Source organism: Bufo bufo, chromosome 2, assembly GCF_905171765.1.
Source record: "Bufo bufo chromosome 2, aBufBuf1.1, whole genome shotgun sequence".
Classification (NCBI taxonomy): Eukaryota; Metazoa; Chordata; class Amphibia; order Anura; family Bufonidae; genus Bufo; species Bufo bufo.
The window spans coordinates 217,260,248-217,276,583 of NC_053390.1; the positions used below are offsets into that span (position 1 = coordinate 217,260,248).

The 16,336-nt window shown below is 42.3% G+C and overlaps 1 protein-coding gene across 2 annotated transcripts in view; it reads right to left on the reverse strand.

Moving 5' to 3' along the window:
* SBNO1 (strawberry notch homolog 1) overlaps positions 1–16,336 on the reverse strand; it is a 78,327-nt gene that overhangs the window by 17,156 nt on the left and 44,835 nt on the right. For both annotated transcript variants that reach the window (XM_040416199.1, XM_040416200.1), the window contains 3 exons: positions 14,553–14,627; positions 14,138–14,284; positions 13,168–13,262 (listed from right to left, as the gene is read on the reverse strand). In XM_040416199.1, coding sequence (XP_040272133.1) covers positions 13,168–13,262; positions 14,138–14,284; positions 14,553–14,627 — 317 coding nt within the window. The remainder of the gene's footprint in view (positions 1–13,167; positions 13,263–14,137; positions 14,285–14,552; positions 14,628–16,336) is intronic.

Here is a 16,336-nt window from a genome sequence, read left to right on the forward strand (position 1 = left end):
ATGAATGGGTCCGCATCATGTGCATGTAGCCTAACCCTGTACATAAACCGCCTAGTCATAGCCATCACCCAGCTATGTCTCAGTTATTCCCACTGTCATAGTCCTCCTCACACACAACTAATTCCAGTTCCCCAGTTTTATTAGTCAGGCTTATGGCATTAGTATACATACAATTAAGAGGTTTATGTATATTTTTTACCCTACACCTTTCCTTCTAAACTGTTCTAGTCCCTCCTTCCATTCCTCTCCCCCGGTCTCTATCTGCACTATTACCCTCCACCCCCAGTTTTAACACTCCAACCTTCTAGACATCTTCTCCCAACACAGCTGCCCCTTCCCCATTGAGGTGCAGCCCATGCCTACAATAGAGCCTGTAGCCGACAGAAAAGTTGGCCCAGTTCTCCAGGAACCCAAACCCCCCCTTCCTACACCAGTTCTTGAGCCACTTGTTAACCTCCCTAATCTCCTGCTGCTTTTCTTGTGTGGCTCATCGTACAGGTAGTATTTTGGAAAACACTACCTTTCATTTACTTGCCCTAAGCTTTTGACCTAAATCCCTAAAATAATTTTTAAGGACGCTCCACCTACCTCTAACTTTGTCATTAGTTCCGATATGGACCATGACTGCTGGATCTTCAACAGCCCCTCCCAGTAATCTGTCAACCTGATCCGCGATGTGTCAAACTCGAGCGCCAGGAAGGCAACACACAGTTTGACGATCCTGGTCTTTGTGACCGATCACCCTATCTGTACCCCTAATAATAGAGTCTCCCACTACCAGCACCTGTCTGGCCTGCGCTGCTCTCCTGGTCCCCTGCTTACTGGAGCTGACATTCCCCTGACTGGCAAAGGAAGGGTCCGGCTGCAGCACTGCTCTCCCTGAACTGACATACCCCTCATCTGCCAACCTTGCAAACTTGTTGGGGTGTCAGATCAGGGCTAGCCTCCCTGGCACTCTTCCCTCTACCCCGCTTTGTTATCCAGGTAGTTACCTCACTTTCCTGAGCCTCCTCGCTACCACCCTCCCCCCACATATACCCCAAATTGTGAATGCTTCAGTATTGAAACTCGCCTGGTTAGATACACAACGTGCGATTCCAAAACAGGCAATTTGCTCACATTATGAACAAAGATACACACCCTCAAAAGGCTGTTCCAGGACTGCATACATTAGACAAGATGCGCACTGGACTGCTGTCAATAATGGAACACAAAAAGAAAAAAAAAAACAATATAATGCAGTGATAAGAATCTAACTTAATGTAGCCCCCTCCTAAAAGCCACAGAATCTCAAGTCAAGTAATCTAAAAGAACACACTTTTTACTTCAAAATTTTTATTAAGGATCAAACAGTTTTCCATACAAATTCATATCATTATTACTTTTATTCCTTTAACCCAACCCTTTTGTACCCTCCCTCCCACTGCAGTGAGTCTCTCTAAAAGGGGAGGAGTCAAGGCAAGGAAATTTAACATTTCCAAGCACCCCATATCCCGATAAAATTTTTCTCTATTTCTTTGTTTATAAAGAACCTTTTCATCTTGTTAACCAAGTAAAGCCATAGTCACATTTGGAATATCCCGTGAAAACCACACCCATGTAATCAAAATTTTCGCCCAAAACATTACTTTTATCAAAAGAATCTTATATTTATGACCGTTTACCTTGGAGAGATCACCCAATATCCAGCATTCCACCCTAAAAGGAATCAGTACTTTAAATCTTTGGGTAATAAAGTCATCAATCGTAGCCCAATATTCTTTTAGTTCTGTACAAAGCCAGAAAATGTGCATAAAGTCAGCTCCTGGTGAATCACACCGTGGACAGTAAGATACACTGCTCAAAAAAATAAAGGGAACACAAAAATAACATCCTAGATCTGAGTTAATTAAATATTCTTCTGAAATACTTTGTTCTTTACATAGTTGAATGTGCTGACAACAAAAATCACAAAAAATAAAAAAATTGAAATCAAATTTTTCAACCCATGGAGGTCTGGATTTGGAGTCGCACTCAAAATTAAAGTGGAAAAACATACTACAGGCTGATCCAACTTTGATGTAATGTCCTTAAAACAAGTCAAAATGAGGCTCAGTAGTGTGTGTGTGGCCTCCACGTGCCTGTATGACCTCCCTACAACGCCTGTGCATGCTCCTGATGAGGTGGCAGACTGTCTCCTGAGGGATCTCCTCCCAGACCTGGACTAAAGCATCTGCCAACTCCTGGACAGTCTGTGGTGCAACACGACGTTGGTGGATAGAGCGAGACATGATGTCCCAGATGTGCTCAATTGGATTCAGGTCTGGGGAACGGGCGGGCCAGTCCATAGCATCAATGCCTTCGTCTTGCAGGAACTGCTGACACTCCAGCCAGATGAGGTCTAGCATTGTCTTGCATTAGGAGGAACCCAGGGCCAACTGCACCAGCATATGGTCTCACAAGGGGTCTAAAGATCTCATCTCGGTACCCAATGGCAGTCAGGCTACCTCTAGCGAGCACATGGAGGGCTGTGCGGCCCTCCAAAGAAATGCCACCCCACACCATTACTGACCCAATGCCAAACCGGTCATGCTGGAGGATGTTGCAGGCAGCAGAACGTTCTCCACGGCGTCTCCAGAATCTGTCACATGTGCTCAGTGTGAACCTGCTTTCATCTGTGAAGAGCACAGGGCACCAGTGGCAAATTTGCCAATCTTGGTGTTCTCTGGCAAATGCCAAACATCCTGCACGGTGTTGGGCTGTAAGCACAACACCCACCTGTGGACGTCGGGCCCTCATATCACCCTCATGGAGTCTGTTTCTGACTGTTTGAGCAGACACATGCACATTTGTGGCCTGCTGGAGGTCATTTTGCAGGGCTCTGGCACTGCTCCTCCTGTTCCTCCTTGCACAAAGGCGGAGGTAGCTGTCCTGCTGCTGGGTTGTTGCCCTCCTACGGCCTCTTCCACGTCTCCTGATGTACTGGTCTGTCTCCTGGTAGCGCCTCCATGCTCTGGACACTACGCTGACAGACACAGCAAACCTTCTTGCCACAGCTCGCATTGATGTGCCATCCTGGATAAGCTGCACTACCTGAGTCACTTGTGTGGGTTGTAGACTCCGTCTCATGCTACCACTAGAGTGAAAGCACCGCCAGCATTCAAAAGTGACCAACACATCAGCCAGGAAGCATCGGAACTGAGAAGTGGTCTGTGGTCACCACTAGCAGAGCCACTCCTTTATTGGGGGGTGTCTTGCTAATTGCCTATAATTTCCACCTGTTGTCTATCCCATTTGCACAACAGCATGTGAAATTGATTGTCACTCAGTGTTGCTTCCTAAGTGGACAGTTTGATTTCACAGAAGTGTGATTGACTTAGTTACATTGTGTTGTTTAAGTGTTCCCATTATTTGAGCAGTGTACATTCCTTAAACCACATTTATTAAGCCATACTGGCATAAAGTTTACTATGTAAAATATTGAACTGAACTAAAATGTGATTAAAGTTGTGAGACACTAATCTTAGATTAGACAATATGTTCTAACAGTCATCTACTTGTATAGTTGAACATTCGGCTCCCCAAGCCCTTTGTCCAGGAGAGCATGTGTTATTAACTAGTGTTTTAACTAATAATTTATAAAAATTTAGCAATCTTAACCTTGTGACCTACAATCCCCATTACAGTAATTCATTTAAAGGTGTAGAGGTGTCTCCATGTAACAGATGTTTCTTTAACACTGTGCAGTGCCGAACGTAACTGAAAATACCTAAACCAAGAAAAGTTAGTGATATTCTCTCTGTGCTAACTCCAAAAATGAAAGTATTTCCCCATTTCTCACTACCTGTGCAACAAATATTTTTTTGCCAATGCTGATCCCCTACCAATTCATCTAGAACCTGTAAATAATGATTAAGCCAAAGGGACGTACAACCTAAAGTTCCCTTTCTTCTCAACCAACCTCTAATAGTACACTAGGACTTACTAAATTCCCCAGTCTCTGTAATCCTGTTGTATATTAGATAATTGGCCGGATTCCAATAAGGTAAACATGCCATCATAGGAAGATCTACTCACCAAGGTCCTGCATAGTGAACTTTTCTTCCATTCACAATATTGCCATCACTGTGCAGCTTTGAAGTAACCCTTAAAAAAATGGAAGGTTCAACCCTCCCCTTTCTATCAGCTTATAAAGATGTTCCACTAAGTCTTACACGCTTTCTTCCCCAAATTAGATCATTAATAATTCTCAGTTTAAAGAATTTTTCCTCAATCCATATTGGAGAGTACCTAAGAATGTAGAGGAACTGGGGTAGAACCACCATCTTAATTAGGGATATTTTATAGACTCTAGATAGAGGAAGTCTAAGCCACGTCGCAATTTTGGCTCTCATTTTGCTTATCAATGGAATCAGATTAAGGCGCAAATAGTCTTCAATCTTACAAGATATCATCATACCCAAATAATCAAAGGAATCAGAAATCTTAAAGATATTCAGGGCCCCTCATTGAAAAGCGGAAATCTGTCTATGGGCATAAGAGTGTTTTTTGACCAATTAATATCAAGACCTGAAACTTCACCAAAGGAATTAACTATTTGAATAATTCTTGGGAGTGTAATATTGGTATTCTGTATACATATCTATATATCCATCTATCAAATAGTAATAGGGAAAGTGGGCATACTTGACGGGTACTAGGGATCGACCGATATTGATTTTTTAGGGCCGATACCGATAATTTGTGAACTTTCAGGCCGATAATTTATACCGATATTCTGGGAATTTTCATTTTTGAGAAGAAAAAAAAAATTTCCTACACAAATCTGCTGAAAATTAATGTTTATTGTTAATGTGTATTTTTTTTGTTTATTGTTAATGTGTATTTATTTTTTTTAAAATCTTTCATTTATACTTAATATTTTTGTGGGTTTTTTTTTTACTAACTTTTAGCCCCCTTAGGGACTAGAACCCTTGTCCTATTCACCCTGATAGATCTCCATCAGGGTGAATAGGAGCTCACACTGTCCCTGCTGCCCTGTGCTTTATGCACACAGCAGCATGGAGCTCATCATGGCAGCCAGGGCTTCAATAGCGTCCTGGCTGCCATGGTAACCGATCGGAGCCCCAGGATTACACAGCTGGGGCTCCGATCGGAGGAGCAGGGGAGAGGGGATCCTGTGGCCCCTGCCACCAATGAGTAATACTGAGTGGGGGGCACACTGCGCCACCAATGTTTTTACTATTGGGATGGGGGTGGGGGGCGCACTGCGCCACCAATGATTAATACTGGGGGGCTTGGGGGGGGGGGGGGGGGGGCGCACTGCGCAACCAATGAAGATAAGTCTCAATCATTCATATACAGGAGGCGGGAGCTGGCTGCAGAATCGCATAGCCGGCTCCCGACCTCTATGAGCGGTAGCTGCGATCCGCGGCACCTGAGGAGTTAACTACCGCGGACCGCAGCTACAGTTCATAGAGGTCGGGAGCCGGCTATGTGATTCTGCAGCCAGCTCCCGCATCCTGTATATGAATTAATGAAAGGCTTATCTTCATTGGTGGAGCGCTGGCCACAGCCCCTCCCCTCCCCTCCTCTTATGTTCTCTTCTCTCATTGGCGGCAGCAGCAGCACAGGGGGAGGGAGACACTGCTTCCTTCTCCCCTGTGCTGCGGAGGGAACACAGAGAGCGCTGACAGCAGCGCGATGTGTTCCCAATACGTTATCGGTATATCGGCAAAATAGATGCCGATAACGTTCAAAATCCTCAATATCGGCCAAACCGATAATCGGTCGATCCCTAACGGGTACCTCTATTCAATACAATGCGGTGCCAAAATCCCATTAATATTCAAACTAGCCTTAAGGGACTTATACAAAAGCTTAAATAAGACTCCAAATCCAAATTTTTCCAAAACCTTCCAGAGGAATCTCCACTCCACCCTATCATAAGCCTTGGAGGCATCAAGAGACAGGATGGAAGATTGTATATTCGCAATCAAGTTATGTAGATTATAATGCGTAACCTTATTGGGAATGAAACCATTCTGATTAGGATGTATAATTGTTGTAATAACCTTAGCAAGACTTGTACCGAGAACCCTTAAAAGAAGCTTTACATCGGTATTCAATAAAGAAATCGGCCTATATGCCTCCATATCCAAGGGGTCCTTGCCTTTTTTTTAAATTAATTATTACGGCTTCTGTCATTGATTATGGAAGGGTACCATCCACCAATGATTCCATGAATACCTTCAATAAGCAAGGGAGTACATCCCTGTATTTACGGTAAAATTCATATGGGAATCCATCTGAACAAGGGGAGGAGTTTCCCGAGCAAGCCTTTATCTCCGGCAGGGAGAATTCATGATCAAGAAATGCTCTTTGAGTGTCCGTTAGGACTGGTAGAGAGATGGAATCCAAATATGCATCCATCATTTCATCTGGAATATTCTTATCAGATTTATATAAAATCAGCAAAATGCCTAAAGATTCTTGATCTTCTATAATTAATCCTTCAGGTGAACAAATACTTGCTATATCTTTTTTGGTCCCGATTTGAAACCACCCCAGCCAACAATTTCCCTGGACGGCCCGATTCGGTAAAATATTTGTCCCTTAAAATAAAAAGCTTCTGCTGTGCCTTATCCAGAAGAAAATCTGAACATGCTTGGCTTGCGTTCTCCATAATTTACCTATTTTCTTCTGTTTTATTCCTGGAAAATTCCTTCATAGCACCTACCACTTTTAAGTCCCTCTCTTTCATACCATACCCCTTTCTTAACCACTTCCAGACAGGGCCATTTACCCCCTTCCTGACCAGGCCTAATTTTGCAATCTGACATACTTCACTTTATGTGGTAATAACTTTGGAACGCTTTTACTTATCCAAGCCATTCTGACACATCTTTATGTTAATGGTAAATTTGAGTCAATATGTTTTACCTTTATTTATAAAAAATAAAATCCAAAAGTTAATGGAAATTTGAAAAAAAAATATGCAGTTTTCTAAATTTGAATCTCTGCTTTTAAAACAGTGATACCCCATAAAATACTTAACATTCCCCATACGTTTACTTTATGTTAAAAAAATAAAATTACATTTACAAAATTATGCTAAGACGTTAGAAGGCTTAGAATTTTAGAAGCAAATCTTAATTTAAGAAAATTTCCAAAACCCACTTTTTAAGGACCAGTTCAGGTCTGAAGTCACTTTGTGGGGCTTACATAGTGGAAACCCCCCATAAATGACCCCATTGTAGAAACTACACCCCTCAAGTTACTCAAAACTGATTTTACAAACTCTAACCCTTTGTCCCCTTTCCGCATATGTGCAATGCGTTCACCTGAGGGGTTAAGTCATGTGACAGTTTTATAGAGCATATTATGGACTTGGCAGTACCTAATCTGTATACTTTTTCTTATTTAAGTTTTACACAATAGCATTTATGAAACAAAAAAAAACAAAAAAAAGAATGTTTTAGTGTCTCCATAATCTGAGCCATAGCTTTTTAATTTTTTTTTACTGATTGTCTTAGTTAGGGTCTCATTTTTTGGGGGATGAGGTGACTGTTTGGTACTATTTTGGGGGGGGCATACTCCTTTTTGAGTGCTTGGTGTTGCACTTTGTGATGTTAGGTGACAAAAAAAAATTGCTTTTTGGCACTTTTTATATTATTACGGTGTTCACGTGAGGTGTTAGGTCATGTGATATATATATATATATATTTTTTAGAGCTGGTTGTTAAAGGGGTTCTGCACTTTAATTTAACTGATGATCTATCCTCTGGATAGATCATCAACTTCTGATCGGCGGGGGTCCGACACCCAGGACCCCCGCCGATCAGCCGTTTGAGAAGGCAGCGGCACTCCAGCAGCACCGCGGCCTTCTCACTGTTTACCGCCGGGCCGCCGGCCCACTGACGTCACAAGTATCAACTAGCGTGGGCGCGGCTAAGCTCTGTTTACTTTAGCACAATAGCATTTTTGAAACAAAACAAAAATGATGTTTTCATGTTCTGAGAGCTATAGTTTTTTATTCTTTGAGCGATTCTCTTATGTAGGGGCTCATTTATTGCGGGATGAGGCGAGTGTTTTATTGGTACCATCTTGTGGGACATACGCCTTTTTAATCACTTGGTGCTGCACTTTGTGATTAAGGTGACAAAAATGGCTTTGACAGTTAATTTTTTTATGGTGTTTATCAGACGGGGTGGATCATGTGATATATTTATAGAGCCGGCAGTCACTGACGTGGCAATACCAAAAATGTAAATTTTTTTAATTACTTAATTTGGGAATTTTTATTTTTTTACACTTTGCGTCCTCCATAAGGTCATACAAGACCTCTGGGGGACATTTAACGTCGTCACTTTTATTTTATTTTTTTCCCCCACTATTGATTTCGCCTGTAACTGGGGCTGACCTAGTAGCCCCAGTCCCAGTTACAGGGGAAATACACCCCCACAGAGGCTGTACAGCAGAATACAACGCTCAGTGCAGGTCTGATCGAGGTTTGTGGAAGACCCGACAGCTATTGCACTCCACAGACCCCGGCGGTCACATGATCACCGGGCTGTCTATACAGCAGTCTAGAAGGCAGGGACACCTGGGTACTGTCCCTGCCTTCCCCTCTGGGTTGCCCTGCTGTTACTATCAGCGGGATCTCTCTGAATGGACATTTTAGATAACCACTTCCCAACTGCCAATCGGATAAGTTGGAAATATTACTAACAAATAAGCGCCCCCCATAAAGTAAGTCCTTAAAGGCGTCCCATACCAATTGAGTTTTTGCTGAATTATAATTGGTATCCCAAAAACCTACAATCTCCAGTTTCATCATTTTATGATTATATATTCTGGAGATCCAATGGGGATTTAATCTAAATGGGGGTCTTACACAATAATTATCCACCATGGATACTTCCAATGTAAATGGTACATGGTCCGATAAAGCCCTGGCCTCATTTCCTTCGCTTTATACATCTTAGATAAATAACAAAAACAATCAGAGCCAAATCTATCCTAGACACGGAGTTTCCGGATATGCTTACACAAGAATACGCTCTTTTCCCTTTCCCTAGATAGCCCCATACATCTATAAAGCCTGATTCCAAACAAAATTGTGCCAAGGGGACCCTTGTGCATGAGTATAGGTATCTACCCCCCATTGAAATCCTATCAGCTTCTGGATTAATAACACAATTAAAGTCCCCATTGACTATCGAAGGACATTCAGGCCAAAGATCCATGAAAGTTAAACAATTAAGTACATAAAAAACAAAGGGTGTGGGGTGGGGGGGAATAAATAGAGGCCAAAATACATAGTGTTCCAGTGAGTTTTCTATAAAGAAATACAAATCTACCTTGCTTATCAATACAGGATGACCGGCAGACAAAATCAATAAGATTATGAACTAACACTGTCACTCCTCTAGAATAACTAGAAAAAGTGAAGTGATAGGCCCCTTTCACACGGGCGAGTATTCCGCGCAGATGCGATGGCTGAGGTGAACGCATTGCACCCGCACTGAATACCGACCCATTCATTTCTATGGGGCTGTTCACATGAGCGGTGATTTTCACGCATCACTTGTGTGTTGCGTGAAAATCGCAGCATGCTCTATATTCTGCGTTTTTCACGCAACGCAGGCCCCATAGAAGTGAATGGGGTTGCGTGAAAATCGCAAGCATCCACAAGTAAGTGTGGATGCGGTGCGATTTTCACGCATGGTTGCTAGGTGACAGTTTATTCACTGTATTATTTTCCCTTATAACATGGTTATAAGGGAAAATAATAGCATTCTGAATACAGAATGCTTAGCAGGTGATCAATTGAGGGTTAAAAAAAATAATAATAATTAACTCACCTTCTCCTCTTGTTCGCGTAGTTTCCGGTCTCTTCTTTACTTCTTTAATGATGAACTACCGGCTAGGACCTGTGGTGATGTCAGATCACATGCTCCAATCACATGGTCCATCACCACGGTGATGGGCCACGTGATTGGAGCATGTGATCTGACGTCACCAAAGGTCCTTTAGCCCACAGCTCATCATTAAAGAAGTAAAGAAGAGACCGGGAACTACGCGAACAAGAGGAGAAGGTGAGTTAATTATTATTATTTTTTTTAACCCTCAATTGATCACCTACTAAGCATTCTGTATTCAGAATGCTATTATTTTCCCTTATAACCATGTTATAAAGGGAAAATAATATCTACACAACACCTAACTAGAGATGAGCGAACTTCTGTTTTAAGTTCGGCGTCTAAAGTTCGGCTTCCGGTCAGCGGAGGATCCAGATATGGATTCCGAATTCCGTTGTGGTCCGTGGTAGCGGAATCAATAATGGTCATTATTGATTCCGCTACCACGGACCACAACGGAATTCGGAATCCATATCGGGATCCTCCGCTGACCGGAAGCCGAACTTTAGACGCCGAACTTAAAACAGAAGTTCGCTCATCTCTACACCTAACCCAAGCCCGAACTTCTGTGAAGAATTTCGGGTTTGGGTACCAAACATAAGTGATTTTTCTCACGCGAGTGCAAAACGCATTACAATGTTTTGCACTCACGCGGAAAAATCACGGGTGTTCCCGCAACGCACCCGCACATTTTCCCGCAACACCCGTGTGAAAGAGGCCATAGTCTGCTTGGCCCATCCCCTACCGATCACACCTGACCATCTCCTCAGTGAGATGAGTTACAACTAAGCAATTGCTGGTAGGTGTCTCTGTACCAAAATCAAGAACTGCCTGTCTTTTTAGCTTATTCCCCCAAACCCCGAACATTCTAGGTTAAGATTTTAGTCGACACCAAATTAATAGATTCCCAGAAAAATAAAGTTTTCCCCAAACAAAGGAGTACGTAATGTCCCTTTCTTGCAGCAGTTTTTTTTAACCGCAATAAAACTGCGTCTCTTTTCTTGAATTTCTTTAGAAAAGTCGGGGAAAAAAGGAGACTTCACTTCCATTTGTATAAAATAGGAGGGCATTCCCTAGCCCATCTCAAATTCATATCCCTGTCTCGTGAGACCAATATCTTCACCAGAAGTACCCATGGCTGCCTTCCCAGGATAGGTTTTGCCCCTGGGACCCGAAGTGCTCTTACCACCAAAAATGGCAAAAAATGTTACTTTCCAAATTTCTCAAAGATTAAGGGCTGTATCATTTCAGTGGAAATTTTTCCTTCTGTACCTTCAGGTAGACCTATAATTCTCACATTGTATCACCTCGACCTGTCCTCCAAATCAGCCACTTTGAGTATTCACATCCATACTCTGGACATTTCAGTTTTAAATATTTTAGCTTCATTCTCCAGAGCCCCCACAGATTTTTTTCTATGGTTGTAACTCTGTCCCGTATCTTTAAGACGTCCTCCCTTATCAGAATCACAGCAGTCTGGATTGCCCCAAGCTGCATTGAAATATCTTGTATTAATTCTCCATTTTAATTTTTTTTACCGCCACCAAAACTTTTCAGCGGGGCGGATTCAACAATAGGCAAGTCATTTATGTTCTCTCGTCACCCCTCCTCCTGAGAGTAATCACCCGCCACTTCTTCCACTCTGAGTGCAGCATTATTATTATTTTTTAACATTGGAGTCAAACATACCTTTTTGACCTGCTCCTGCTCTTGTCATTACATTAGGAGATTTCAAAAACAGATTTTGGCTGATCACCTATTTTGCTTAGTACCCATTTTACTTAATTTTTTTTTATTTTTGTCTCCCCCCTCTTCTCTTTTCCTCCTCCTCTCACGTTTCCCCCCTGGTTGATCTCATCATCATCTTAACAACTCCACCAAACCAATTTTTTTTATCAAGTTCAGCAATAGTATATTGTTTTAAATACACAAGGAGTAAGTGAAGCCAGGCGGCACTGCCTTTACTGATGTAGCCTCTTAAATAATAGGAAACCGCAATTGTGGTTGGTACTCCGCAGCATGGTGCTCAGCAAAGCAGAAGTTAGATGGATGATTCATAATCTGGAGAGAAACTAATAAAGAAGATCGCGGCACTCACCGGAGTGGATTCAATGTTGCTGCTTTATTCAGATACTTCAAGAGAAGTAGTGCATGGAGGATCCAGGGGCGGACACACTGTAGCAAGCGGCGACGGCAGTTTCGCGCACGGGATCGCGCTTCTTAACATTGAATCCACTCCGGTGAGTGCCGCGATCTTCTTTATTAGTTTCTCTCCAGATTATTAAATACACAAGGCACCAGGAGAGAGAGCTGAAAAAGGGATAGATCACAAAACAAAAAATAAATAAAAATAGGCTCAGTATAGACAGGTTTCACCGGTCTTCGTATAATTAAAAACAGGAATACAGCAGCAGTTCACTCAAGAAGTTCCGACAAGTCCAGCACCAAAGCAGCAAAATAAGGGAACCACCGATACCTGGATGTCAGCAGAAAGGACGCAGTGGCACATCCAGAACACCGAAGAGAGGCGAGTTAGGCATGTAGGGAGAGGGAGGACATGAGGCCAAAGCACCTGAAGATCCACCAGAAGCGAGGGACGGAAAAGCCAGCAGAAGCCAGGAGCACCATCAGGCCACAAAGCACCGACCAGGGATCTGTTATTGCAGCACAGCCCCCTATCCATCAGTCAGCTGTGCAGAGCACCTCCAGCACTCAGCTTGTTCCACCCGGCAGATAGGGTGCACGGCGTGGCAGGATAGGAGGACGCAATGAAGCACACCTACATCATCACGGCAACGAAAGTCACACACTTAATACAAAAACACACACTGGAAATCAAACACGCGAACGCTCACAAACTCACGTTGTTTGTCTGCTTAAGTGCAGCTCTCAAACCAGTCTGCTTTTCCCCCCCCCTCTGGATTCAAAAAAGGACTTGACTGAGGAAAAGCACTGGTCTCCTTGACATAAAACAGCTAATTTGCATATGATGGGCTGACATGTTCCTTTTAATTTTACAGAGCAGGGCTCCAGGCTAAGAGAACTTAAAATAAATAAGTACTCATGTGCGTTATGCTTGGAAACAATGTCTAAAACTGCAGTAACCATATTTTTGTTGGTCACAACTGTGACTAGTATAGTCAAAGTTTGGAGCCCTGACTATGCATGGTCTTGTATTTGGGAGGCCAGTAGCACAAGCTACAGAGTAGTCAAAATAAGGAAACTGGATGAGAACACCATTCTTGCCATAACGTCAACCACTTACTGTGTACAATTCCACATGACCTGAAGTGGAATAACCTGGGGTCAGGAACTTCTTAACCTCCGCTTTTCTAACCTTCTCATCTCCAGAACCAAGATCTGTGGATGCAAATAATGCACAATTACAACACAATGGAAGACATTTATCAAGACTGATGTTCACAAATGTCAGTCTTGATCCCTGTGCGCCAATGTGAGAAACGCCTAATTTATTAAAGAAGCACTCCCACATAGATTTTTATTCTGACCTGTTAGAAAAGGTACATGATGTAAAACTCTAGTGGAGGTAATCTTCTTACCGGTGAATGTATTCGAGTTATCCCCTCCCTTCTGATCCTCAGCTGTGTCATGTGACTAACACTGACTGAGAAGTAACTGACATTCTGTCCTGTGTCAGTTGGAGAGTGTTGGTCAGGGGTTAGCATGGGCTTCAGCCATAACTTATGCCAGATTCTGGTGTAAAATAGTAAAACCAGTAGGCCACACAAAGCCATTCCTTTTATCAGCACTTTGGAAGTGTTAAGAAATGGTCTAGAAAAAAGCATTTTTCTCTGATGAGCTATATTTCTTACAGTTGATTATACTATTGATTTAGGCAAAGTTGCGTGAAAGGTTAGCGACCATTTAAAGCAGTCCTTTCATGTTTTTTTTTTAAATTCTAGATAAATACCTTCTCCCTGGCTGTGACGCTCTCTGCTGTGATTGGATCGAGTCACAGCCAGGAAGAAGGAGACGCCCATTAAGAAACCCAGCGTCTCCTCCTCCCTGTACCAATGCTCAGGTATTAACATACTGAGAGGGAAAACTAAAGAGGGGCACAGCAGGGTGTAGCAGCCATATTTCAAAAAAACATGCAGGGTGGCAGCATCAGCAGGGATAACCCGCAAGTAAAGGTATTCATCTAGAATTAAAAACACATGAAAGGTCCGCTTTAAACACAAAATAAAACTGAATTTCATCTTCCAGTTCATTACCTAGAATACCCATGTCATATCTGCCATTCTTTTTTGCATTCTGTATAACTGCATTAAGTGTGTCGGAGAAGTACTGAAAGAGAGCATTTTGCTGGTGCACTTCCATGCCCAAGATACGGTTAAGAAACTTTCCAATATTGTTGTAATCTGTGAAAAAAACAAAGGAATGAAAAAATAAAAACGTGCTACTGGTGTACAAGCTGTCATTACTTGCAGACAGCTCTTTCTAAGACGAATTGTCCAACTGTAATAATTAAGCTAAGCTGTAAGGATCGTGTCTGAATTTTAAACTTATCTTTCAGCAGAACTGTGGATGAAGTTCTGGTCTATAATTCAGGCTAACAAGTTACCAACACATAGTGCAATGATATAGCCATCCAAAGCAAAATGCACAATAAATGCCCATCATTCATACCTTTATCAAGAGTCAAAATTCCAGATCGGTCTTCAACATTTATAAGGCCAACTCCAATCAACCCTTGGCGGACATCTAGATGGAAATACAAATTAATGTGGGTCTTAATGAACTACAGATAAGGCTGGAGGTACATGGTGATCTTGGTCACGACAAAGATTGCATGTAGCATTGCATCCATTAAACTGAACAAGCACACGACTAGTAAGTTGCTTCAACTCCAAAATCTTACGAAATCCAAGAGTGAGAGTTTTATTTTTAAAATTTTAAGGTCACAGAAACTTGCAAGTCATGATGTTATCCTATTCTTTTTTTTTTTTTTTAAATCAGATAGTTTTTTTTAACAATATTCCACAGAATAAAGAATGCTTGTACAATTTCTTGGTAATAAAGAATAAAGCAGTTACAAATATAATCACAGAGTCCGTCTGTTCATTAAGCGCATGAAAAGGATAGAATATACTCGATACAATAATAAATGTCAACAGTAACCGCCATTACAGTGTGTTATGGTCAATTGTACAAGGCATATACATAGACTTTGTCACTTTAAAATAATGAACAAAAAATTTCCCAACCAACCTGTTTAAAAAAAAAAAATACATCTCTCTCAATAGTTATATAGCTACTGAATGAGACAGAAGAAGGGATGCCTTTAACATATATATCTCCTTGAGAAGCCAATTTGACCCTAAAGGGTTAATTCAACCTGTAATCTAAACTCTGTGTCCTGTCACTTCTCTTATCTCTCTGCTATCAGTAAACCTTTCTGGGATATATTGTCTCACATGTGGGTGTCAGGGAGCTGCTATCTAATAGCGGGAGACTCCCTGAACTCCGGGAGACTTGAGATCCCTGCCTTAGATTAAGCGGAGGTAGACTTATCCGGCATGAATTCTGCCTGGTCACTATGAATAATAGTTGTAATGACCGATTGTAACCGATTCGCTAAAACCTTTGCTAAAATCTTACTATCAGAGGTCAACAGAGAAATCGGTCTGTACAAGTCAGGGAATTTGGGATCCTTACCGGGCTTGGGCAAGACCACTACAATAGCCTCCCTCATAGAGGCAGGAAGGCTTCCTGTTAACAGGGCATCATTAAAAACTGACAGGAGGTGAGGCAACAGGACACCGCTATATTTTTTTAAAAACTCTGCTGGCAGCCCATCTATCCCAGGGGCTTTTTTATTTGGGAACGATTGTATCGCCACCTCCAGATTGGCAAGAGTCAAAGGGCCATCTAAATATGTCACACTCTCCGACAGTTGCGGAATCGCAATTCCTTCTAGATATGTGGCTATGATTCATAATAGGCATGAAATACTGCCAAAATATCTTTGTCCGTCGTGGCAATAGAACCATCAGCCCTCTGAATAGACAAAACTCTAGATGGACCATCCTGGGCTCTAATAACCCTCGCCAGTAGCTTCCCGGAACTTTCTCCTGCCTCAAAATACTTTTGTTTAAGAAAAAACCTGCAGTGATCTGCCGCTCGTAGATGTTGCCATCAGGGATTCCTCATTAGTCCTATTAGGGTGACACACATACCTCTCCTCCGCCTCCACTACCAGAGACTACAACTTTTTCTGAGCGTCCCTAGTTTTAGATTTATGGCGACTAATCTTTTGGATGTACACACCCCTGACAAATGCTTTGCATGTATCCCATACCACCCCCTAGGGCGCCGAAACCACATTCTGGGTAAAAAAAGTCTCTCATTTCCTCCCCAATTCCACCCTCACCATCTACTAGCTGTAACCAGAAAGGATTAAGCTTCCAAGC